We start from the raw sequence: 26,199 nt of genomic DNA on the forward strand, positions 1-26,199 counted from the left end.
ACGTGCTCCGGCAGCGCGGCGGCAGCAGGAGGCCCCATTAGCTAAAGTGGTGCTTCAGGTTAAGAACAGTTTCACGTTAAGAACAGACCTCTGGAACAAATTAAGTACTTAACCCGAGGTACCACTGTAGTTCTGTAAACATTGATACATTTGCCTTGAGATAATACCACTTTGCAAAGTGAAGTACCGAAGGTGAAAAGGAAAGGTCTCCAACAACCGCAACTTGCTCTTCCCTTTTGCTTTCCGTGAAGTGTGTCTCCCCTCCCCTATCAAAAGGCACGCCTGAAATATGAACTTCACAACCCAAAGGAGATATTTATTTATTGTTTACTTTATTCTTTCTTTCTTTTCTTTCTCCCCCTCCCCCCCCAAAAAAAACCATTTCTGTTAGTGCTACTTACAGAAACATATTGGGTGTGTGTGTGAAATAATGCAGTGCAGCTAGATCTCCTCAGCAATTTTAGAACTATTCCCAGTTGTGCTTATCAAAGCTGGTAGCACAGTGGTCTGTGATGAATGGGTGTGGGAGAGGAAATCCAGGCATCTTCAAACAAGGATGCCTTTTAAATCTACCAGTGGTGAGGAGCAGACAATTCTGCAAGTTACCTGAGCAAGGAAGTTTACATGGCAGTCTCTCAAGACCAACTTCCACGTAGATTTACTAGCTGACCGTTGAACATTAATGGTGCCCCTCAATGGTTTTAGAACAAGATGTTTTGTACGGCAGTCATGACTGGCTTGGATTATATCATGTTGACCAATATCTCTTGAGCTGTCCGTCTGGGCATGAAATCAACCAAGTATCCAACAGAAGATTTCTGAAGGCTTTTCCGCAGACTCTTTCTGAGGGCTCTTCCTAGAGTGCCCCTACTTATGTCCTACACCAGATGACTGATCTCTGCTGTAATGTCTCTCAGTCTTCAGTCTGAAACAGTTGTTTCTCTGCCCAGTCCAAAGTCACTTCCAGACAGCCTGTTTACGGTCATCCTCACCCGTTTGCGCAAAGTTTGCAGGGAAATTGTAGCGCAGAGCACAACCTGGCAAAATGCACGCTACAAATGGGAAAGAAACACACCTTTTGCACAGATGGGGGGGGGGAGAAGCCTTAAAAGAACAAAACAAAATGACCTTGGGACCTATTGACCACTACAACATGAGCAGGCATGGAAAAGGAGGCTAAAGAATTGCCCTCCACTCAGGCTGGCCACTTGGGGAGAAATAGCTTCCCCAAGATAATGACAGCCTGAGCTCAGGGATGAGAAGGTTTGTCCAGGACAACTTTCTGTGCAAGCCACCCACCCTCCCCAAACCATAGCTGGCTTTCACCGGATGGCGGGTGCCGATCGGTCGTTGGTCACCGTTGGGCGCAATTTGACTGTAGCAAAAGGATTGGTACCTCTAGGAAGAGGAAAAAGAAAGGTGGAGATTAAATTTTTGGAAACGCATTCAAGCCAGTCACATAACTCCATTACAACATAAAGGCTACCAACACACTGGATACAATCCGTGGTCCTCAGAAAAGTTGCTGGTGTCAGATGAATTACTAGGTTAATAGATATGGTCAGATATTACCGGATATGGTCATAGCTGTCAACTGTCCCTTATCTGGCGGGAAACTCCCTTATCCCAGCGCCGTGTCCCACTGCTGTCCCTTATTGATGATGTCCCTTAAATTTCCCAGGTTTCAAAGGAAGCAGCTCCTCTCCCTCCCTCCCTGCCGGTCAGGGAGGAGGGAGGCTCCAACTGTGTTGCTTGGCTGCGTTGCTCACCCAATAAGGAGTCTAAGAACGACTGGGGGGTGGAGCTTGCATGCCTTGTGCCGATCAAATCGGCTGCGTTGCCTGGGGACTCGCCTTTGCTCAGCACTTCCCAGCGGAGAGGTGACGGTGGTTTTCCTTGCTGCATCCCCTTTGCTGGGTTGCTGCGCTGTGGGAACCAACGCTTGAGGCTTTGTTTGGCTGCTCGCTGGGCTTTCTGCCTTTGGCTTGGAGGGGCTCAGAAGACAAACATACCTGTGCCCGGAAAATCCCTTATTTTGGCTGCTGATCCCTTATTTTCGAGGCTGCTGGTCCCTTATTTTCAAATCTGTAAGTTGACAGCTATGGATATGGTCTTTCACAGAGTGTCCTAGTTTCGATGGACACTCAGGACCACAATATCTCAAGGACCGCCGCTCTCCATATGAACCTACCCAGACCCTGAAATCATCGTCTGAGGGTCCTCCACGAGAGGTCCATATGGTGGCAACATGAGAACAGGCCTTTTCTGCTGTGGCCTTTTCTGATGCCCTTTTAAATGCGTTATGGGAGGAGAATTATTGGGTTATCTTTATTCTTATTTTTATTATGTGTTTTATGTTTCTAATATTGTAATTCTATACTGTGAGCAGGCCTGATATCTACGGATGAAGGGTGGTATACAAATTTAATAAATCATCATCATCATATTCTGGGCTTAATAAGTTAGATGTGAACAAGCCCCTTTACACCAGCCATGTGTGAGCCAGGAAGTCTCTCATTAACCTTAGCTTCCATTTTAGCCAAACAGTGAAACTATTGTTACTAGACAGTTTTGGAACAATTCAGGGTATCAAACCACTGTGCTTTAATATCCTGGCTTGTTCCAAAGCTGGTGACTGTAGTTTTCTAGTTCAGATGAAATGGGGAAACATGGTGAACTAGATCATTCCTGTTTTGATCAGGGTTTGCTTGAAGGCTCTGCTGCCTGGGCAGCCAAAAGGCTCCTTCATCTCAGACTATTAATCTATGAATATCTGAATGAGGTCCATCTTTTCGTGATATACATTATAAATCATCAAACATCACCATTGAATTAGGTCAACTGGACTGTCCACTGAATTAGGTCAACTGGACATCTCCTGCATTGGGAAGTGTTGGGTATTGTAACTCCAGACCCTCCAAGTGTCCCTATTTTCCAGGGACGTCCCTCATTTACAGAAGCCATCCCAGTTCCCAATCTGATCCTGCAGTGTCCCACTTTTCTTTGGGATGTCCCTATTTTCACTGGAGAAATGTTGGAGGATATTGGAGCTATCCAACCCTTGAGCTGTCTGAAGGCAATCCTGTATAGGGAAGGGGTTTTTTATGTTAAATGTTTTTATATATGTTAGAAGGTGCCCAGAGTGGCTGGAGCAACCCAGTAAGATGTGTGGGGTATAAATAGTAAAATTATCATTATGGAATGGGTTGTCCCTATTTTCATTGGAGAAATGTTGGAGGGTATGTAACTCTAAGAGGACAAAATAATACTCTTTGAATGTGTGTAATAGGGGTGGGGAACCTCAGGCCCAAGGACTGAATGGGGCCCTCTAGGTCTTTCCATTTGGCCCTTGAGACTCCCTAGGCCATATCCCTTCCCAAACTGCACCTCTTCTCCCCAGACCACAGCCCCTGCCCAGTGGCGTAGCGTGGGGGGTGCCAGGGGTGCCAGCCGCACCGGGCGCAACTTCTGGGGGGGCGCGCTCGCTGCCTCCGGAGTCGCCGAAGAGCCTCGGGCGCAGGCTGTAGCTGGCAGCGGCTCTCAGCGCTCGCCGCGTTCCCCGCGCGTCAGGGCCACGGAGGGCACGCCAGGCAGCCCCTCCTCACCGACGGGCAGCGTTCGCCTGCGGGGCTCGGCCAGCGCGCTGGGCTGGCCGCGTGGAGTCGCCGAGGAGCCGCCGCCGCCTGCCATGCTGCCCTGGCTGCTTCAACCGCGTCCGACAGCCGGCTCGAGGCTCCTTCCGGCCGGGTCTCCCGACGGGGCGCTGCGGGCGGAGGCTCCGGCACCAAGCGCCACGCCGCCCAGGCTCGGGTCGCTGTCTGGACGCGCGCAGCCCGCCAAACGCGCCATCGGCGGCGCTCTAGTGCCTGCGCGCCAAGACCGCCCACCCGCCCCGACGGGGCCCCCCCACCCGCGCCGGAGGCCGGCCGACGCACTGGCCCCAGAGCCGCCCCCTCCCCGCGCCAGAAAGAAGCCCCCTCCCCGCGCCAGAAAGAAGCCGCGTCGGGACTAGCCGGGCCGGGGAGGGAGACCGAGAAGGCTGCGCCGCGACGCCCAAAGACGCGCGTCTTGGCGTATTAATGACCATGGTTAGGTGTTAGGGGGCGCAAATTACTTGCCTTGCCCCGGGTTAGGGGGCGCAAATTACTTGCCTTGCCCCGGGTGCTGATAACCCACGCTACGCCGCTGCCCCTGCCTACCTTCCTTGGCTGTGTTTTGCATCACTAGAATGTGTTCTTGAGCTCTGATAATGCCATTCACTTGCCTGGGTGGAGGCTAGGCTAGAGGTGTGTGTGTGTGTGTGTGTGTGTGTGTGTGTGTGTGTGTGTGTGTTGTTTGTGTAGAAACTAGTCTACTGGACACACCCACCATTAACATGTGGCCCCCAGAAAGACATGTGGCCCTCAAGCTGAAAACGACTCCCTGCCCCGATGAGTGAGTGAGATGTGGCATCATCACATCGTCCGAATAAATATAGTTAAAAGCATCTCTTAAAAGAAATGGCCTTAACATATGCAGGGAGTATATTGTTCAGGAGAAAAAGGACACAAACATTTACCTGGGAAACAGTTCTGGATGATGTTCCCTCCCTGCTGGCTTCTGCAGTGAAGAAGAAAAGAAAAGGAAAAAGGTGAAGGCTGAGAGAAACAATACCTTATGAATTTTCAACAGAGACAAAATGAGAAAGGAAGGGCCATGCGAAAAACACAGACGTGTATAGGTTCAAGTGGTGTCTGCACTCCTGGTTCGCAGCAGGTCAGAAGCGCATCCAATACACATCCAAACCAAATTTTTAATAAAAGCAACCTCCAATTTACATTCGCTGATCCATTCCACTCAATATCAAACCAGGTTGTTCAGAGTTTATAGTTTTGCCTTTTTTTTAAAAAAAAGGTTACTGTTCAGTTGTTGCAATGAAATTTACTGAGGGTGTGTGTTTGCTTGCTCAGTCTGCATATATTCCTATACTGGAAGGGGAAGAGAAAGAAGCCTGTAGATCAGAGGTGGCTAACCTTTGGACCTCCAGATATTGTTAGACTCCAGCTCCCATCGCCCTGGCCATTGGCCATGCAGTCTGGGAATGATGGGATATACAGTTCAGCAATGTCGGTCACAAGTTAGCTACTCCTGCTCAAGAAAGACTTGCCTACTGAAACATGGATGACAAGATTCATTCATCACAGAATGGCCTCCTCCAATCTGAGCAAAAGGGACCTCTGCTGCAAGTCCAGAAAACTTGTCTGAAAATGGAAGTCATGTCAGAATCCCTCCTACACATGGTAAGCTTACGAAATCCACATGGGAGATTGTGACCTGGGAATACTTTCTTGTCTGTTCAAGCTCTCTAGATGTCTAAACACTTCAGCAACACACCCAAGGCTGTGTTCACACGAACAGAAAGAAACAGCATTAGGCCCTCCAGGCATGGTTATTCCAGAGGTTGGACTGGTTTTCATTGGCATATGTTCTTCTGGTACTCATATTTTGTTTATTTATTTGTAATACCTATTGCCCGTCATATATATAAAGGTAAGAAGCCTTCTGCATTCATGATCAGGACAGTTATACATGACTTCACTTTCAATACTGATTATGCCTGCAGAAATTTCCAGGCAACATACTGTTTTCTTTCCAATCAGTGCATTTCCTGCTGAAATTCTGTAACTTTTTACATTCCAAGGTTGTTGAATTTTTGCCCTGCTTTTGTCATGCTGTAGTGCCCCTCCAGATGGCCATAATACAATAACACTGGGGAAGAATCACAGAGCAACTGGAACGTTGTGTGGATGGTCCAGTATAATTCCACAACCAATGCATTATTATTGACTCAATGACAAGTTGGCCCACAAATGCCAAACTGGGTGGAGACTTGTCGCCATAGCCCAACATTCTACCTGGCAACAGCTCTCCCGAGACCTGCTGCATAAGGTGTCTAGCATTTGTGGACTTCCTCTTCCTCCATTGCATGCACCTCCCAAATTTCCTCAACTCTCTGGAGTAGATTTTCAGGGTGCAGAAAGGCAGCAATGGATACACCCCTATGCATTCAAACTCCACTAAGCTTTAGCTCCATTATTGTGTTTTCTGGTCATTCTCAATTTTTTTAAAAAATGGTCCCAGTTCCATCTGGGCACTGCCTGTCATAGCAGCATTTTATATTTATATATTTATATATTTATATATATATATATATATATATATATATATATATATATATATATATATATTGCTGAGAGCTGCTTTGGCAGCCAAGGAGAGGAATATCAGATCTTTGTCTTTTAACAGTGCAGGATAAGTTATTAATCTTCTTTAACCAGGAAGTTGTTAAAAATAATAATAATAATAATAATAATAATAATAATAATATTTATACCCTGCCCATCTGTCTGGGTTTCCCCAGCCACTCTGGGCAGCTCCCAACAGAATATTAAAAACATTAATATTAAATATTAAAAAATATTAAAAAGATCAAACATTTAAAACTTCCCTAAACAGGGCTACCTTCAGATATCTGCACCAACACTTTGAATTGTGCTTAAAAACATACAGGGAGCCAATGTACTTTCCTCATGTCAACTGCTCCAGTGGTGTCCAACTTTAGTAACATTATGAACATGGGAGTGTAAAGGACATCTTTTATTTCATAAAGTACATTTGTTAAATTGAAGTAGCTATTCGTGTGAACATGGCCAAACTCTCAATCCACAGCAAGCAGCAACACTCCCCCAACCCCCTTGTGTTTTCCATTCCTAGAAGCTGAGAATCCGCCAGACCACAACACTAGTTTCCTTTTGCTTCCAAGACAGCCCCTTTGGATGAGATGCTCCATAATGCTCAGCAGAGGAAGAGAGAAAAGGAAGGCTTCTCCATCAGTTGGCCAGGTGGCCCCACCCAAGCCCACATTCAACACTCAGCGTCCTACTGTTAGCAGAAAGAGCTGCTGCCCCGGAGCCACCAGAAATCAGGCTGAGATGTCATGGAGAAGAGGAGTGAACTGAAGGGACCCTGGGGAGCGAAAGAGAAGGGACTGAGATGCTCCTGCTGTCTGGGTAGCAAAGCAAGGGACCAAGGTGGCTATGGATGAGGGTGGCATGGGATGCTATCCTTTGAGGTTGTGGGTGGCTACTGTAAACTGAAAGAGAAGAACATCTCAGAGAAGGACTGTCCTGAGTGAGGACAATAAGCAGATGTAACGGGAGGAATTGCAGAAGTACTGAGATGTCTATCTAGGACGTCTAACAGAGAGTTGCAGGGGATTTCTAAATGCCATGTTAATTCCACAAATGAAATCATGTCCTGTTTGCATCAGAAGGGAAGCCTCCATTGGCCCAACGGATGCTTCCTGTCTGAAGCAAATAGCAGCTTCAGGGGAGATGATTTTCATTAGGAACAGGAATAAACTCTCCCTCCACGCCCTTTGTGGTGCCCTAAGCTGCTTGGACCACTGGTTACCTTTTTAAAACCATGCACATCCATTCACTCATGTTACACTGCAGGCAGATCCCTGCTATACATTTAAAGCACATCTGTTGAACATGGCTTCCCCAAAGAATCCTGGAAACTGGTTGGTTAAGGTGCTGGGAATTGTAGCTCTGTAGGGTGGAAATTATGGTTCCTAGGATCTTTTTGTGGGAAGTAAAGGCACATTGCGTGTGCTTCAAATGTATGGTGTGTGGATCTGCCCTCAGTCGAGTTTGGTCCTAATCTTCCGGGTGAAGTACTAATGGTACTGTTGTTGCAAGAATAGGGTACCTATTCTCATCCTAATCCCTTCTTGTTTTCAGAACTTGTCATCTGGTTAGTTTATCTTCTCATTAGGTGTCATGCATGTCCTTCTCATCAACAAATTCCCAGTAGCTCTGCCAGCAGTTCGTTTTGCTGACCCTGCTGCTGATATTGGCTAGTCAGAGAGAGCTCCTGCCAGCTGCCCTGTTAACCTGTTATCTGCACGAGAGGGAAGGGTAGGAGCAAAAGCTCCCCCACCCAACAGTAGAAACTAAGCAGTCTGTCACTCGTGTGAGAGAACCGCATCCGCTCTACCCAGTGGCAGGAAGACAAGTTCAGCACGCAATGCAGCCTGGAAAACTGGGTCTCTGCTTGCTGCTGAAGGGAAGAGAAAAGGGAGCACTCCAAGCCATAGCACAGGGCATGGGCGAAGCCATGATTTATTTTAGTTGGGGAAGGCTTCAAGTTGGGGGGGGGGGCAGAACAGAGTTACCAGTGACACAATTGGTCAGTTAAGTATGTTTATTTATTTACTTGATTTAGGGGAGGCAACTGCAAGTGGCTATGCCCATAGGACAGGGGTGGGGAAACTTCAGACCAAGGGCCACATTCCTATCTGGGGGAACTTTTCAGGGGCCACATGTTAGTGAGAAGTCAAAGTGGGCCAAGCAATTGATATAAATTTTATCTTTGTACAGTTGACTTGTTTATACACACAGACACACACACACACACACACACACACACACACACACACACACACTTCCCTCTGTCCTCTCCATCCAGGCATTGTCAAGAGGCATTGAGGGGTGCACAAAGGAGATGTGTCAGAGGAGGGGGGTTGTGGCCTGGGAACAGTCCCAAGGGCCGCACAGGGAGGCTGCATGTGGCCCCTGGGCCTGTGATCCCCCACTTACCCCATCACAGGAGGTAGGTGGCAGATTCATGCCATATGGGGGAAAACATCCACTGAGCTCCACTTCAAATCATAGCGTCAATATAAGCAAAAGCAGAACAAGGCCATTGTCTAGATCATGTGGTAATTTCCTGCAGCTACAGATCTGGAGCTGAATGGCATCCTGGCCGTTTGTTGGCAGCTGGTGCATTGCCTGCGTAACTTGTGAATCGAATCTGAGCCAACTGTCAGAAAGCACCAGGGGTGGGGAACCTGCACCCCACCCCCACCCCATATGTTATTGGGCTCCACCTCCCACCATCCCTGACCATAGGGCATGCTGACCAGGGCTGGCTGGACTAAGGTTACCAGACGTCCCCGGTTTCCCGGGGACAGTCCCCGGATTTACAAATCAGTCCCCTGACAAAATCCATCTATTTAGTAGGAAGTTGAAAATTGTCCCTGGATTCACTGAAAAAAATCTGGTAACCTTAGGCTGGAGCACAACAACCTCTGAAGGGCCACAAGTTCCTCAACCCTGTTGTGCCTCATTAACTCCTCCAAATCTATTGCTCTGTTCCTTTCTCCCACTCCCCAAACACCCCAAAATGGCATAAGCACTTACCTTGGAGTCTGAGGTGGCTGCGGCGCTGGCTGAGCTGCTCCGTCGGCTGCCTGCCCCCAGCAGAGCAGGAGAAGGCCCTGGAGACTGAGGTCTGCTGGGGTTGTGCCAGTAATTGCTGGCCGATGGGGTGCTGGGCCGATCCAGGAGCTCGTCTACACTGCGACTGCTCCGCAGAGGAAACATTCTGAGAAAGAAGGGGAAAGAAAGGCTGGCAAAAGCTGTTGGGGTGCAGGGGGCACATCTATTTATTTATTTATTTGGCCTTGACTGGTTGGAGCCACAGTACCTGAAGGACCGCCTGTCTCCACATATACCAGCATTTACGCTGAAATTCCCGCCAGAGGCTAATGAACATACGAAGGATTTTTTCCCCAAGAATTCCACAGGAATTCTCCAAATAAATAAATGACATGCCTAACTAGCACCAGGGAGGCAGCCTTTTCAGCAGCTTTGCAATGTTCTTCCTGGAAAGGCTTGCTGGGCAACCGCCGACGTCTTTCCAGAGCTGAGCAAAAACTTGTATTTCCCATTTCCCCAGCCTTTTCAACTTTGGCTGACCTGTTTTGCTTTTGATGCCAGCTGTATAAATTTGCTGCTTTTAAAACATATTTTAATCCACGAGTTAATTTATGGGGGGGGCGCATTCAACAAGGCTTTGCCCAAGAGCAAAAAACAGCACATATGAATATCACCATGGATGCAACTCAAGTTCACAGCACCTGGGGGTGGTCTCCTCGGGGTCTCTCGCCTCCTTCAGTGGCTTCACGAAAGCTTCAGGAAACCAGCCACTCCTGAAACCAAAAGCACATGACAACAGTCACCTTTTAGGTCCATTATCGCCACACCTTTTATTATGGGAAGTTAGCTCCTCAGGCTTCCTATAATATAAGGGATACAGAAGATACAGTTATTAATTACAGGTCTGGGAGCCCTGCTCTCATTCTGCATTTAATGAGATTGAACTGATGAGATGCTGTGATGATCAAAAACCCTGAATCTCTTGCACTAAGTTTAGATGTTTTCTTTTGTTTTTAAGACTCAGAAACCTGGACCTGGAGAAATCACTATAATTCCTCCATATTTACTTGCTCTTATAAATACGTTCCCAGGCAGCAGAAGGGAAGTATAAAGGTAAATTTACAATGGTAAACTGTCATTGACTCTCCCTTTCCCCACATGGGGCTATCTAGGACTATCCTATAAAGCAGGAATGGGGAATCTGTGGCCCTCCACATGTTGTTGTACTACCAGACCCATCATCCCTGACCACTGGGTCATGCTGGCTGGGGCTGATGGGAGTTGGAATCCAACAACTTCTGAAGAGTCACAGAGTCCCCTTCCTTCTTGTAAAGCAGGGATGATGAACCTCTGCCCCATGGGTGAAATTCGGCATGCTAGGCCTCCCCTGCAAGGCCATTTCCCCCCAAACCACACCCACCTGCCCCACACTGACTTCAGAAGTGGGTCAGATAGAGATGTGGCTGGTTGGTTATTCACACAGCCGATCCTTGAAAAAACTAGGATGGTGGGGAGATAAAGATCTCACACAGCAGGCCCAAAAGGTTCCCTACGCTTGCTCCAGAGGCTGTAAAAAGGTCCAGGTATAGGACCCCTGGATGGGTAAATCCAGTCAAAGGTGACTATGGGGTTGCGGTGCTCATCTCGCTTTCAGGCTGAGGGAGCCAGCGTTTGTCCACAGACAGCTTTCCGGGTCATGTGGCCAGCATGACTAAACCACTTCTGGCACAATGGAACACCGTGACGGAAGCCAGAGTGCATGGAAACGCCGTTTACCTTCCCACTACAGTGGCACCTATTTATCTACATGCACTGGTGTGCCTTCAAGTGCTAGGTTGGCAGGAGCTGGGACAGAGCAACAGGAGCTTAGTGGGGATTCAAACCGCCAACCTTGCAATCGGCAAGCCCAAGAGGCTCAGTGGTTTAGACCATAGCGCCACCCACGTCCAGAGGCTGTAAAGTGCAATAGCCCCAATCTGAACTGATCCCCTAGATAAGCTCCAAGTCAAAGAAAAACATGTGTGGTGTGCATAAATTCAGAAGCATGGTACAAATTTCAATACGTGGTCCAAAGCCCTTAAAGCCAAGAACCTCCCCAACCTATTACTGTACTCTCACAGATCCATGTCTGAGCAGACTTACGTGGATGTACCTTCCAGCTTGCCATACAGCCAGCCATTTTGTGCTTCTGGTATCAGCACGGTGACTATATCTCCAATGCTGAACTGCAAAAGGGTCCGGTTGGAACCAGCAGAGTGGGGGGCTATGGCTTGGACTCTCAGCACGCTGTTGCTGCTCCCCTCTTTGCCCCCAGCTTCTGCTCTTCCTGCTGCCTGCTCCCCAAAGGAGCTGGAACGAGAACGCTGGCCGGTGGAAACAGAGCCTGCAAGAAATTACGAGAGGCAAGATCTTTTGGAGGATCCCAGCTTTGCTAGAAAAGTGGGCTATATGGTTCACATGAATTTATCCATAAATAGGTCAAATGACACCTGTAAAAGAAACCAAAACAACCCTGGACTTTGTCTTTGGCAGGGGTGGAGAACCTGTGGCCTTCCAGATGTTGTTGGGCAACAACTGCAGTTATCTGTAGCCATTGGCCATGATGGTTGGGGCTGATGGGCGCTGGAGTCCAACAACATCTAGAGCAGTGTTCCCCAACCTTGGGCCTCCAGCTGTTTTTGGACTACAATTCCCATCATCCTTGACCACTGGTCTTGCTAGCGAGGGGTGATGGGAGTTGTAGTCCAAAAACAGCTGGAGGCCCAAGGTTGGGGAACACTGATCTAGAGGACCCCAAGTTCCTCATCCCTGGTCTATGGATTAGATAAATTGCCATATTTGTCTCTCATTTATGTAATGCCACATTTCCTCCATAGAGATCATTGTGGCATACATGATTCTCTCCTCCTCCAACCACTGTATTCTCACAACCACACTGGTTGTTAGTTGGTAGGTTAGTTTGAGAGATAAGGACTGGCCCAAGGTTACCTTAATGGGGGCTGACTGGGGATTTGAACATGGGTTTTGCCAGTCTTAGTCCAACAATTTTGACACTACAATGGTTCTTAAGCGTCCCGGTCCTATGCTTCACCACTGTCTCCAATGAACCTAAGCACATCATGCCTACCCATATATCAGGAATTCCAAGACACCTTGGGGAAATGTTTCTTAATGGAGAGTCTTCATCCACTATCAGATGGGACACCCTGACTCCTCTTGAACCCAGGATTTTCCCTCTCCCCTGAAATATCTTACCGATGGAGGGAGTTCTTTGCAGGGTTCTCATCCTTGTTTCTGGCTGAGAGGCAGGCAACATTTCTGCCGTCTCCTGTGGGAAGGGACTGGCGCTTCGCCCTGCTATCACTGGACTGAAATCACCCAGAGGCCTCTGGGGCTGCAACAAGGAAATGAGAGGAAGAGTAGGCACTTTGTGAAAGCAATCCCAGGGGAGAAGATCCTTGGAAGCAATCCTTAAGGCATATTGCCATCTCCTGTGACACACTCTGGGCCAGACACCCATTTCACAACCACTAGAAACCCTGAACCACCAATCAACTTAATTGAGTGGCTGACAGGGAATTCATGTTTTATGAAAGGGGAAAATAAAAACTACCAATTTTCTCCACACCATGCCTAATGTTATTAACTTTGTATTGCGTTCTCTTTTAGGCTGCATATGCAGCATACCTTTAAAACACTCTCTGCACCAAAATAAAGGAAAAAAGGACCCTGGGAACTGTACCTCACACAGTTACAATCCCGCTTAACAGTTCCTGGGATTCTTTGAGAAGGGAAATGTACTTTAAAGGTTTGGTGTATGCATGGGCCAAAGTCATCTTTAAAAACAAAAACCCCAATGGATGGGGAATGTTTTTTAGTCTGAGATGATCTTCTGGGCAACCACCTTAAGTCATATGCCAGCAGTGGATGGGACAGAGGCCAAAGATGATGGAGCAATGAGTGTACATTTTACCTTTATACAGTCTCTACACACGCCCACATGCCTCCCTCTTCATCCTCCTTCTAGGGAAAGCAAGACGCAGTCACAGAGTTCAAGGAAACATTCCAGCCAGGCAAAAACACTCAAGGTGGATGTGAAACAAGGCCAGTGAAGGGCATCACAGAACTAGGGAGGGTGTGTGGCTTGGGAATAGTTTCAAGGGCCAGATGAAGAGGCCCAGAGGGCCACATTTGGCCCACAGGCCTGAGGTTCCCCAATGCAGCCAGAACTGCACACAGTGTCCCAATGGCCAACTTTGGTAATTATACCCCAGTTGTGCCTCGTTTCATAAACCCTTCCTGCCCAAGGTGCCTTTCCTCTTCTTACCATCTCGAGATGGGAAGGAGCAGGAGCCAAAGAGCCAGATGCATGACCCGGGCTGAGCGTTGTGCTGCTGAGCGAGGGTGGGGCAGGATTTCGGGTGGCTTCCAGCTGTTCCTTCCACAGCGGTGCCTTGCTCTGAATGATGGCACAGGCCTTCACAGGAGAAAAGAAGACAATAACAGAGTCTGGGAAGTATAATGACAAAGGGGGAAGCGGGAGGTACGACCCACATCTTATTCAAAACAGCAGTCCCAAAGATTGCAGCAAGGAGAAATCACCACTACCACCAATCTTTGTCTAATGGAAGAGGTCCCACAAATTTCTGCCTGGCAAGTAAAGTTGTAAAAATAGCCACTTGACGCTATATTTAAGAGATTCAGACACAAAACCAAACAATGCATTTGGAATATATACATTCATGCAAACTGGGTGCTTGTTCGTTCAATATTCAGTGTTTGGTTATGTTATTTGTAGGCAATTTGATTTGACTTTGCAGAATTGCTTCCCCTCCTTTCTCCCAGCTCTTTTTACAGGAACCAAAATAAGCCCCGAGACAAGGAAGGTCAGCACTCATAAAATGTTGGTGAGAAACAAGCTTGTAAATCAGGGAAACTAGTACTGAAGAGAAACCAGGAGCTGTGCTGAGTACTAACATTTCATCATCTGGCGATGGATTCCCTACCTTCCCCAGTTTCTGAGCTTTTAGCAAGCAAATAATGTTAGCCATATATTTCCCGTGTCTTAGCTGCTTCCTTAAGGGCTAGAAACTTGATATCTTTGAAATCCGGAAATCAGGGTTCTCAGAGTTCCTCAAGCACCGTCACATTCTAATATTCTATGATTAACTGGGTGATTTGTGGCTGTTCACGGTAAGTGCTAGGGTCTCTTGCTATAGTGAAAGCCTCTTGGTTCCCTCCAAGAGAAGGCTTCTCACCAGAATCCCTTTAATACGACAAATGAGGAACCTGCGGCCTTCTGGGTGTTGTTCCACTGCAATTCCAATCGGCCCCAGCCAGAATGGCCAATGATCAAGGATGATGGGAACTGTAGTCCAACAACACCTGGAGAGGGTCACGAGTTCCCTGTTTCTCCTTTAATTCCAAATTAAGCCATCCCCTCCACCATCAAATCTGGGTTCGCTGAGGCGCCCTTTCCCTACAAACCTCCCTCATATTACATATGTCTTACCCTGGTGTAAAACTGCAGGAAGTTATTGGAGAGTAGCTGGTGCTTCTCAGCTAGGAAGCGGTAGCGGCGTTTCTCCTCCAGCTCAGCAGCCTTCTGGCTCTCGGTGACAAATTCTTGCATCTCGGTGTGCAAGCGCATCATGTTCTCCTGGAGTGAGGGGAGAAAGGACCTATGTCAGCCTTCCTCAGAGTGAGTCCCTGGGGCCCAGGCGTGTGCTCACCCCTGCTGCTTCACTGCAGCCCTTTAGAAATTCTCTTTTAATTTTTTTGTTGAATGACTAGTAATTTTACATTTTTACGGCAGTAACAGCGCAAAACTCTCTCGGGACACCTCACCCAGAATTCCTTATTCTGAAGAGGTACCCTCTTCCTCAAAGTGAGGCATAGGAATGGCGGGAAAGTGCCACAGGAGCTGGGTGAGCAGGTGGCAGCTGCTGGGTAGGTGAACTGGCAAGCCAGGGCCCCAGGGGCACTAACTCACCATCTCCTTGCCCCACACCCAGAGGCAATTTGCTTCATCATCATCATCATCATCATCATCATAATTTATTATTTATTATTTATACCCCGCCCATCTGGCTGGGTTTCCCCAGCCACTCTGGGCGGCTTCCAACAGAACACTAAAATACAATAACCTATTAAACATTAGTAGATAGGTAGCCGTGTTGGTCTGCCATAGTCAAAATAAAAAAATTCCTTCCAGTAGCACCTTAAAGACCAACTAAGTTAGTTCTTGGTATGAGCTTTCGTGTGCATGTATCTGAAGAAGTGTGCATGCACACGAAAGCTCATACCAAGAACTAACTTAGTTGGTCTTTAAGGTGCTACTGGAAGGAATTTTTTTATTTTGACTATTAAACATTAAAAGCTTCCCTAAACTGGGCTGCCTTCAGATGTCTTCTAAAAGTTTGGTGGTTATTTCTCTCTCTTTTTTAAAAAAATGATATTTATTAGAAGTTTAAGAATTACAGAAAAAAGAAGAAAAGAAAACAACAAAAAATTGACAAGACATACATTACAATACCTAAAAAGAAAAGCATAAAAAATACAACAATACAGCAAAAATAACATTAAAACACACATCCAGTGTTCCATATCTTTATCTTTCATTTACTTGTTTCATTGACCTCCTCGCACCTCCCTTTTTGTATTCTAATTTAATTAATTGTTTCAGCAAATTCTTTCCATCTTTCTCAATTTTTATTGTGTGATTTATCTTAACGGTCTAACCTATTAATTAACTCAGCAAATCCTTTCCATCTTTCACTATATTCTGTCATTCAATTTACCTTAATTTATTTTAACCTTATCTTACCATAAAAAACCTTAAAACTTAAAACTTAATACTTATTTGTACATAACTCCTTATATCATTTCTACTAAAGCCAAATAGTTTCATTCCAACATTTTTCCTAATACTCGTTAATTTTACACTAATTCTCAAAATAAATTTTAAAAAACTTTCTTCCAATCTTCATCCAACGTCTCTTCTTCCTGGTCTCGGGTTTTGTCAGTCCTTCTTGTCCATTCCATCTAGTCCATCAACCTGGTGATCTTATGTCCGAGGCTCTTAAGTCTTTTCTATGTCCCTTCTGCAGATCTTCTTCTTGTTTATACCTGCCCTTTACTTTGTCTTTTGTTGATCTTTTTCTTAATTTCTTTCCTTTCTCATTGGGGAGTAGGTCTTGGGGGGACTCCAATTCAAAAATATCTCCATCTCCCCTCAGCAGATCAGCCCATTCCCCACAGTCCCATTCCCCACAGTCAACACTGTAATCCAGACAGTATTTAAGAGCATGTTTCAAAGTCCCTCCAAAATTAAGAGCCCTCACAACTCCAGACCCCCCCTGGTCCACTCCAGATTCAAACTTCAAGAACAGCGGCTTATGCTCCTGCAAGGCCTCGGATCTCTCCATTTGTGTTACTTGAGGTTCAACAGCAACCTCCTCCATTATCTTCTGCACTTGCACTTGCCCTGTCAAAACAGGTTACTGGGTTGGTTCCTGAATGGTTTCTATATGGGTATTCGTGGTGGTTATTTTTCTCTTTGACATCTGGTGGGAGGGCGTTCCACAGGGCTGGTGCCACTACCGAGAAAGCCCTCTGCCTGGTTCCCTGTAACTTGGCTTCTCATAGCACCAACACTTTGAATTGTGCTCAGAAACATACTGGGAGCCAGTGTAGGTTTTTCAAGACCGGTGTTATATGGTCTCAGCGGCCGCTAACTGCCATGTATTTATTTATTTTTGCTTTGCTTTCCCGTCTTTCCTCCAAGGACCTCAAAGTGGTGTCTATGTCTCCCCCCCTTTCCAAATTGTCCTCACAACAACTCTGAGAGGTAGGTTGTGTTGAGAGGCAGTGACTGGCCCATGGTCACCTAAGTGAGCTTCATGACTGACTGGGGATTTGAACCCTGGTCTCCCAGGCCACAGTCCAACACCCTAACCACTACACCACAAGTGCTGAGCTTCAAATGGCAGCACCTGAAGCAGCTATGTCTCACCCACTGGTGCGGACAGACTATAATGGGGTGCATGCACTTTAAAAGCACAAGACTCCCCCCCCCCAATAGTCTGGAAAGCCAATCGCAATTCCACTCCTAGCTTTCAGCTGAAGAGCAACGACTGGGCAGTGCCAAGGGGCCACCCATCTTAAAGCAGCCTCCATATTGTTCCACACCTTCATCTCCCAGACATTCTTGTCTCGCGTTCTCTCCATTCTCCACAGATCCGAAACGCATTTATCTATGTTGGCAGTTCTGCGTCTGTGTTCCTTCTCATATCGCTGCCGGCTATCCTATGAGCAGGCACATTGAAAAGATTTTTAAAATATATACATTTAAAGACAAAAGCCTAAACTCCTGGCTAAGAAAAGGGGGGGGGCCAAGACCCAGTCCCTGCACAATAGTTTGCTGAAATAAATCTGAATACAGTCAAATCTCGGTTGTCAAACGTAATCCGTTCTGGAAGCCCATTTGGCTTCCAAAATGTTCAACAACTGAGGCACGGCTTCCAATTGGTTGCAGGAGCTTCCTGCACTCAAGCGGAAGCTGTGTCGGACGTTCGGCTTCCAAAAAACGTTTGAAAACCGGAGCGTTTACTTCCGGGTTTTCAGTGTTCGGGAGCCAAAACGTTACAAAACGGAGGCATTTGGGATGCAAGGTCTGACTGTACGTTAACAACAACAAAGTTCTTTTTCATTGCTCCTGAGTCCAGGTACACAGCCACACCATACTTTTAATGTGCTATGATACCACTTGAAACAGTCTTGGTTTCCTCCAAAGAATCCTGGGGACTGTTATATATTAAAGGTGCTGAGAGCTGTTAGGAGACCCCTGTTCTCTGCACAGAGCTACAGTTCCCAGAGTTATCTCTGAAGAGGAATTTATTGTTAAACCACTCTGGAAATCATAGCTCTCTGATAGGGGTCTCCTGGCAACTCTCAGTACATTATTCTGTTATTCTGTGTTGCTGTGCGCAAGGCCAAGGCCAAGGCCTTTCAGGAGCCAAAGGGATGGCTCAAAGCGGAAGACAAGGGCGAGACAGGCACTCACATTGATGAACTGCACATCCAGCTTAGTGTTCTTCTCCATGTGCTGCAGCAAATCTGCATGGAAGGTCTGCGCCTGCTCAGAGAAGAGGAACTTGTTAGGAACCAAATCAGCATCACTCACCTGGCTCAAAAAACTGGGCATTAAGTAGGAAAGCGGTCGTAGCCCAGTGGTAGAGAGAACATGCTTTGCATGCAGATGATCACCAGCATCTCCAGTTTCAAAGTAACAAGTGATGGGGAAGAACCTCCTCTGCCTGAGACTCTGGAGAAATGTTGCCAGTCAGAGTAGACAACACTGGACTAAATGGACAAATAGTCTGAACATGAGCAGATCCCTATGTTCCTAATTATTAGTAGAGCTCAGAAGACCGAGTATGGTTCAGGTAGGGATGGGGAAGAAATGTGATTCAGTTGAAATCTAAAGGCAATTCTGCCTAATTCTCACTTTCTGAAACAACCCAAAAACCAAAACACAGCCATCCTTCAAAATTCACACTTCTCTAAATTTTGCAGTGCATAACTCCAGTCAAGTAATGTGTACAAAAATGCATATACTGGGCTCAAGCATGCATTAAAAAATGCATATCTTAGCCAAAACAGCACAGAGAAATGCTCTTTATTAGGGGGAAATGCTTTGCAAAAATATGGACATGAGAAGATGCTGCATACAGATGTGGATATTAGGAAAGAAAATGCACTAAAATGCTGGTGAATTTTCATGATTACTTTTTAAAAATCTCAAATGGATGTGGAAATGTGGAGAACTGAAAGATTAGAGGCAGAGATGGAAAACAGAGAGAAGCTGAAATTGACAGATCCATTCATCCCTGAACTGTGAATGTAGACTAGCCTCTAATATAGAGCTAAATTAGGATGGCCACAACCACGTGCCCCACTTTACAGAGACCATTCCTGCCTATTGATGTTAGGTAGAGAGCCACCCAATATCATTTTAGACACGAGCCAAAAGCTTTATTTCAGCAAGTCCATAGATATTGTCAGGGAACTGCCATCGGAGGAACAGGTGGTGGAAGGGCTCACGGAGGCTGGGAGAGACCCAGCAGCTGAAGCAGGAACCAGCAGGGGGAGAGGTGGGTCTCTGAGGGAAAGCAAGCAAGGGGGAGGGCTCAGGGACACGTCCAGCGAGAACAGTGGGGAGGTTTCTGAACCTCCCATAGGGAGACCCACTCCTCGCCGGAAACTGTCACGCCGCGAGTCCAGAAGACGTATTTCCGTTAAGGAGCTTTTATGCTGGAAACGATTCCGAAAGCAACCACTGTCGGAATCTGCAAGTGACTAGAGCAGCCATGTCTGAGGGGCTCCGTCACAGACAGAGGTTTGTGGACTTGAACAAACTCTGAGGGACTACGATTTTACGCACAAGCAGCTCATCATCCCATCACAGATATATATTCTAGATACAGTGGTACCTCAGGTTACATACGCTTCAGGTTACAGACTCCTTTAACCCAGAAATAGTGCTTCAGGTTAAGAACCTTGCTTCAGGATGAGAACAGAAATCAGGCTCTGGCGGCGCAGCAGGAGGAGGAGGCCCCATTAGCTAAAGTGGTGCTTCAGGTTAAGAACAGTTTCAGGTTAAGAACGGACCTCCGGAACGAATTAATTACTTAACCCGAGGTACCACTGTAGCTATATTTTTACTTGTTCTACACTGCATAGAGAGTTTTATGACTGAGCATATATGCAAATCTTTCTAAGCATAACTATAGAAATAAAAATAGTGGCAAGCAGTTGCAAATATGTGCAGACTCACACATAATGTTATTCCTTGTGCATGGACAAAATGTGAGTAATAGGCAAGCAAAGCAACAGGAAAATAAATTCTCCTTTCTATTACACACATGAAACTCAACCACCATGTTAGAATCACAAGCATGAGACTCGGCTATTTCCCTATACAACCTCCCATTATTGCACAAATGTCCCTCCCAGATACTCACGACTGCTTCCAGCTTGCGGTTCAAATTAATTTGGGTGTCAGACATCTGTATCAAGATTTCACCTTTGAGGAAGAAAGAGAATTCTTTGTGAAATTCTTGAGCAAAAGACAAGCCCTGCTGGATCAGGCCAAAGTCCCGTCAAGTCCAGCATCCTGTTCTGACAGGGTGACATGAGGAAGAATGAATTTAAGGGTAGATAAAGACTGATGAGGAACTTTGCCCTATATACTGAAAACAATAAATGACCTATTATCCAAGTGCCAGTGATTTATGACCTTATGCAAAGTGTTATCTTGGAACAAAAGTTCGGTTATTATAATTACTTTGATAACCTGTATGAAAAGTCTGTGAGAAGCGATTCAGAATGCAATGTAGGGAAAGTCCTGTTTGACTCCTGCTGAGGCTTACTTATGAGTCAATGTGTGTAAGATTGCACTGTTTGAAGTTCAACCAAAAGTATGGAGGGTGGAGCTAATTTTCTTTTTAGCTGTCTTAAAAATTGAGTTTCTAGTTGAAAACCAGGTTAAAATTTTCTGAACTACATGAGCAGATGAAGAGGAACTGAAGTGGAATGTGAAACATTCTGTTGCTCTGTAGGATATTTTCACACAAGACTCTAAAAAAGCATCTTACATTTCTCACATATCATTTGAATATAAGCCCATTCATTATTATTTCATATGTTTGGTTTAAATATGAACCTTGTATTCTGCTATGGAATATATTTTGCACTATGAATTCTTTTTTTAAGCTTTCTATTAACATTTATATGTATATTATTTATATTTATATTACTTATATTTATATTGCAATGTTATTTTTCTTGTTCTTATTACTGTTTTTATAATTACTTTTAGCTGGATGTTTCATTTGTTTTTTGTTTACCATAAAATAAAATAAAAAAGAACAGAAGTCCAGCATTCACTCAAAGAATGCATTCATTACAAACAGTTCTCTTCTGATTTCTGCCTCAAGCAAGAGTGAAAAATGAACTATGGTTTCGCATGAACATAGAGCTTCGTGGTGAACACTGCCAAAACGTTTTCTCTCCACTCTTCTCCTGGTCTGCTACCGGGAAACAAGCCAGAGTCTGGCTTGCTGCGATGTCCAGACCCAGGCTTGTGGTTTGTTTCTCTGTAAACAAATCACAAGTGATAACCAAGGTTCAGGTGACACAACAAACTAGGCTCTGGCTGGATTCCCAGCAGCATGAAAGTAGCAGGAACAGAGCGAGAATTTTTCAGTGCACACTGCACACTCCTGTTAAACCATCGTTTCTTTTAAGCTACGTTTTAATGTGACATGCAAACCCAAACTCTGCCCAGGACCTCTAAGGCCTCCACTGTGGGAGGCAGTAAGCCTTTGAATATGAGTTGATGGAAATCCCATGGGGGGGGGGGTCACTGTGGCCCTTGAGTCTTGCTTGATCTGGTTGGCCACCATGAGAACAGGGATGCTGGACCAGATGAGCAATTGGGCCTGATCCAGCAGGGCTCTTCTTGCATTCAGTCTTATTATAGGAAAACAACAGGCCAGTTTCATCTCTAGACTAGATAACATTCTGCAGCTCTTATTTTTTATTGATCGAATGAATCAATAAATAAATACCACCCTATACCCGGAGGTCTCAGGGCAGTTCACAGAACAAAATCAAAATATAAAACCACAATATATATAATCACAATAAAAACGACAACCCAGTAACACCCCCTCCCCTCTTAACAAACACAGGAATGCTGACAGGAAAATATGTGGGGGCAACTCCTGCTCCCACCACTTCAGGGGTCTTGGACCTTCAGAAGAGTAGAGTGCAGCAGCAGGAATCTTACCCAATATTTGCGAAGTAGAGCTCTGCAGGGCTTGCTCCCCAATCTTTTGGATTGCTGTAAAATAGACATCGGCAGCCTCGGATAACGCTGCAGAAATTTCAAAGAGGAGAATTAGGAGGCTTCTTTTTTGCTCCTCCTTCACAGCTCCTCCCCTTTGCTCTCCATTTCTGCTTTCTTCCATTTGCTGCCACCCTCCCTGGCCCACCCCTCCTCACTTCCTTCCACCATCTTCAGAAGACTTGTCAGCAGCACCCAGAACCCCCTGTGAAAGTCTTCCCAGACTGGGGGCCCTCCACTTGCTGTTGGGACAGCTGGCATAGGAGCAAGGAGGATGGGCTTCTGATTAGACTTGTTGACTCCTCCCTCAAGTACACCATAGGTCAAGCACTGGAGATGACTGTATATACAATGGCATCAGTTGTGTGCTTGGTATGTTACATGTGTACTACATATGCAATTCATGTCTACTGTATACCTGAAGGAGTATACCCAGTATACCTGAAGGAGCATCTCCACCCCCATTGTTCCGCCTGGGCACTGAGGTCCAGCGCCGAGGGCCTTCTGGCAATTCCCTCACTGCAAGAAGCAAAGCTACAGGAAACCAGGCAGAGGGCCTTCTCGGTAGTGGCGCCCGCCCATCAGATGTCAAAGAGAAAACAACTACCTGACATTTAGAAGACATCTGAAGGCAGCCCTGTTCAGGGAAGTTTTTAATGTGTGACATTTTAATGTATTTTTAATCTTTGTTGGAAGTCGCCCAAAGTGGCTGGGGAAACCTAGCTAGATCGGCGGGGTACAAATAAATTATTATCATTATTATTATTATCATCATCATCATCATCATCATTATTATTATATTATTATTACTACTACTACTACTACTACTACTACTACTGTACACAAGTGTCCTTGTGCAGGTGTTCTTCTCTACATGTGGTCCTTGGGCATGCTGAGGAGGCAAAGTCAACAGCCACAATCTTAGTTTCCTCATAGCCCCAGGTGTACGTCAAACATCTCCATAGGGCTGATGGGCCAACACGGTGGACACGGATATTCACCTCTCACCTGCAGACAGTCAGTTAACATCGCCACTCACCATGGAAAGCCTGCACATACTTGTTACCCAGGTAGACCAGATTCTCCAGAGCTGGGTTAAACTGTTCCAGGATGCTCTGTGAACCATCCACGTGAAGGAAGGATTTAAAAAACAAACACATACAACAGCATATTAGCATGGCTCTCAATCACCCGAGGAAACCTTTTTGGTGGAAACACTCCCTATGGCAGGGGTAGCCAATGTGTTGCTTGCCAGATGTTGCTGGACTCCAGCTCCCATCATCCATGATCCTTGGCCATGTTGACTGGGCTGATGCGAGCTGGAGTCCACTAAAACAGAAAGGCACCTCATTGGCTTCCCTAACCTTGGCAGCAAATTGGAAACACCCACTTTGGGGAACAGGCTATTGTGGAGTTGTGAAAAATTCAAAGGAAGATAACCAAAATGATCAGTACTGGAGGCTTTTCAATGTAAAGAATAGAAGTGTTATGTCCATTGCCACCCCATTGAACAACTAGATAGCAACCTTCTGCTTTCAATATATCGCCCACCCTGGCATCACCTCTGCTGCCGCCTCTCTCATGTGCTACATCTTTAAGCCTGAAGACCAAGTCTGTCTTGAATTGGATCTAATTCCCTTATGGAAGGAGTCCCATGTGAGCCTTGTGTTAAACAGTAAAAAGCAGCACATCAGCTTTTGCTACTTCCACCTTGGCCACTTTACATATTATGCAGCAATCGTGACTGTCATGACTACACCAGAGTGAATGGCAGTGGCTTTTTCTGAAACATGCTGTGTACCCCTGTTGGGGCCTATGCCTTGAGAGCTCTCTAGGACACAGCCAGGAGTGTTTCAGAAGCGCACCCACCTCCAGTCACTCCATGCTTGCTTGGAAACTCTAGTATAATGGCAGTGAATATTAATGCTACATAAAGGGTGAAGCAGCTATCAATTTGTCCGCAAACCTGATCAGGTTAAGAGCCTCTTTCAGGGCAAGTGCCACGTGGTTTGTGCTGTCACAGATTGTGACGACTGCCTGTTCCGGGTTCAAAATCCATATCCCTTGAATGTGTGCCTGAGATCTGGATCAGAGATGTTAAGAATCAAGCAAATTCCCCTATTTATTTTTTCCCCAGTGCCAGATCTTTGGTTCCTTTTATCCCTCTCTTGTGCAACCCCCTCATTAAGTCGTTCTAATTCACATTTTCTTCAGACAATCTATAGTAGTTCTTATGTTCCAGAACACGCACGCAAGGAACCAAGCCTCACCTTGTAGATAGAGATGGTAGATCTGTAGGACTGCTCCATACCCTCCAGTGTTTATCAACGACCTGAGAGTTCCTCCCAAGGATCGGAAATGTTGAGGTGGTCTACAGTCCTCAGGAATATGTACTAATCCAGTTCCACACACCCTTAGCCTCGTCTCTAACACCACAGAAGAGACGGCACACTTACTTTGAAAACGCGGCTAGTGGGGGTTTAATAATTCACCAGCCAGGATGTTAGAACTTGATCCTTAAGTGTAACCAGATACCAGGTAGGGAGGAATCCTGCTATAGCCATGAAGGTCATGTGACTTCACCCTCAATTATTTATTGCCCGTTTCAATATACAGCTCCCTGCATAGCTCTTTATGATCGAGTTGGCTGTCGTCTTGGGTGAAACAACTGCATAAGGCTGTCACCCACCCACAACATGCCTATCTCTTGAAATATAGAATGCATAGGGATCAGCTATACTGTACAGTAAATGTCCTACTTTGTCATCCGCTGTTGTCCACAGACGTTCCAATCTCTTTGATGTGGTTCTAGAACCAATGTTACAGACATGGACATCCATAGGAATATTTAGGAGGGAGTGTCCATGAGCAAGGAGTAAAACACTGAAAGCAGGGAGCAGGCGAATTTCCCATTAAAAATGAAAAGATTGGTATACGTACATTTTTTCTCATACTTCAGGATCTACATATGCTAGAAACTTAACCTTAAAAAAGGAAGCAAGCTGGGAATCTGGGGGTTATGGTTCATGCAGGGAGGGACCCCAACATGGATACCCACGATGTCAGTGCTGCAACTTGTTAAAGTGCTAACTTCAAAAGTGGTGAGATTTTGTTGCCTTGCCACATTTCTCCACTTTTTAATGGAGTTCTAATGCTGAAACTCAATGTTAACATGCACAAGTTATCCAAGCTAGGAACAGGTATGTCCGCTAGCAATTCCTATGTTAGCAGCCCCTGGTGAAGGTGCTGCCACAATATCCATGATGGCCAAATTCACACATAACATTCGTCATCACAAGGCACGTAACACAAGGGGGGAGAGCCAAGGGTGCTAGCATGGAAGAAAAACACCAAAGTGAAGTCAAATATGAGCCAATGAGCTTAAGTGCGTACAAGCTTGTGTTGGACCTCAGAATCATTACATCCCAGCCCTTGGTCACTGCAGTCTAAAGGAGGGATGGGGAAAATCTGTAGCCCACTGCCATTGGATTCCCATCAGCCTTAGCCAGTGTGGCCAGTGAGCAGGAATGATGGGCATTGTAGTCCAGCAACATCTGAAGTGTTTCTAGTTCCCCACTCCTGCTCTAAAGCAAGTGGTGGTGGTTTGTATAAACAGATTTGCTTAAGGATCATGTATGCATATACTGGATCTTGCATTTAATCCAAGGAGTCAAACACTGGAAGTGATTCTGAGTGTCAACAGCAAATGGCAGAATCACATTGCTGAAATCTCCATATGAAAATATGACTCCAGCTTTGGAAAAAGCTGACCTAGATCAGATTCAAGATCAGATTTTGCTTTCATCTCAGTCCTCCATGCCAAGTCATTTAGATGCACCTCCCACCGGCAGCTCCATCACCTTAGCCCATTTCCTCCTGAATACTCGCATGCCGTTCACCCAAACAGTCTATAGGCGGTCGCTATAAACTGGCGAGCTGCAGGCTTGCTATTGGACAGTTACATATAAAGTGATCTTCTGTACAAGGACCCTAATTCTATTTTGCATTAAGAAAAGAAAGAGAGAG

The 26,199-nt window shown here is 46.0% G+C and overlaps 1 protein-coding gene across 3 annotated transcripts; it reads right to left on the reverse strand.

Annotated features, from left to right (window-relative positions):
* Nucleotides 1–315: 315 nt before the first annotated feature.
* Nucleotides 316–24,460, reverse strand: BAIAP2L2 (BAR/IMD domain containing adaptor protein 2 like 2). 3 transcript variants are annotated; one of them, XM_083462346.1, is made up of 14 exons: nucleotides 24,444–24,460; nucleotides 23,182–23,288; nucleotides 22,117–22,203; nucleotides 20,288–20,349; nucleotides 18,328–18,399; nucleotides 17,454–17,570; nucleotides 14,776–14,922; nucleotides 13,591–13,740; nucleotides 12,519–12,657; nucleotides 11,406–11,646; nucleotides 9,965–10,036; nucleotides 9,246–9,429; nucleotides 4,559–4,599; nucleotides 316–1,398 (listed from the first exon to the last, which is right to left on the reverse strand). In XM_083462346.1, exons 4-14 carry the CDS (start codon nucleotides 20,330–20,332, stop codon nucleotides 1,323–1,325), a joined length of 1,284 nt encoding a protein of 427 aa, XP_083318472.1. In that variant the 5' UTR covers nucleotides 20,333–20,349; nucleotides 22,117–22,203; nucleotides 23,182–23,288; nucleotides 24,444–24,460; the 3' UTR covers nucleotides 316–1,322. The 3 variants fall into 3 exon arrangements, with proteins under 3 accessions (XP_083318472.1, XP_083318470.1, XP_083318471.1); XM_083462344.1 differs by lacking the exon at nucleotides 24,444–24,460 and having other exon boundaries at nucleotides 23,213–23,648; XM_083462345.1 differs by lacking the exon at nucleotides 24,444–24,460 and having other exon boundaries at nucleotides 23,182–23,337.
* Between the last annotated feature and the right edge of the window lie 1,739 nt (nucleotides 24,461–26,199).

Source organism: Podarcis liolepis (genome assembly GCF_965112155.1).
Source record: "Podarcis liolepis genome assembly, chromosome: 10".
Classification (NCBI taxonomy): domain Eukaryota; kingdom Metazoa; phylum Chordata; class Lepidosauria; order Squamata; family Lacertidae; genus Podarcis; species Podarcis liolepis.

Coding starts and splice junctions, on each gene's coding strand:
- BAIAP2L2 (XM_083462344.1), bottom strand. CDS start 23,351: ATGCTAATATGCTGTTGTATGTGTTTGTTTTTTAAATCCTTCCTTCAC. Junction 14,923..17,453: donor AGAATGTCTGGGAGATGAAG/GTGTGGAACAAT, acceptor CCCTCACTCCAG/GAGAACATGATGCGCTTGCA. Junction 11,647..12,518: donor GCAAAGAACTCCCTCCATCG/GTAAGATATTTC, acceptor AATTTCTTGCAG/GCTCTGTTTCCACCGGCCAG.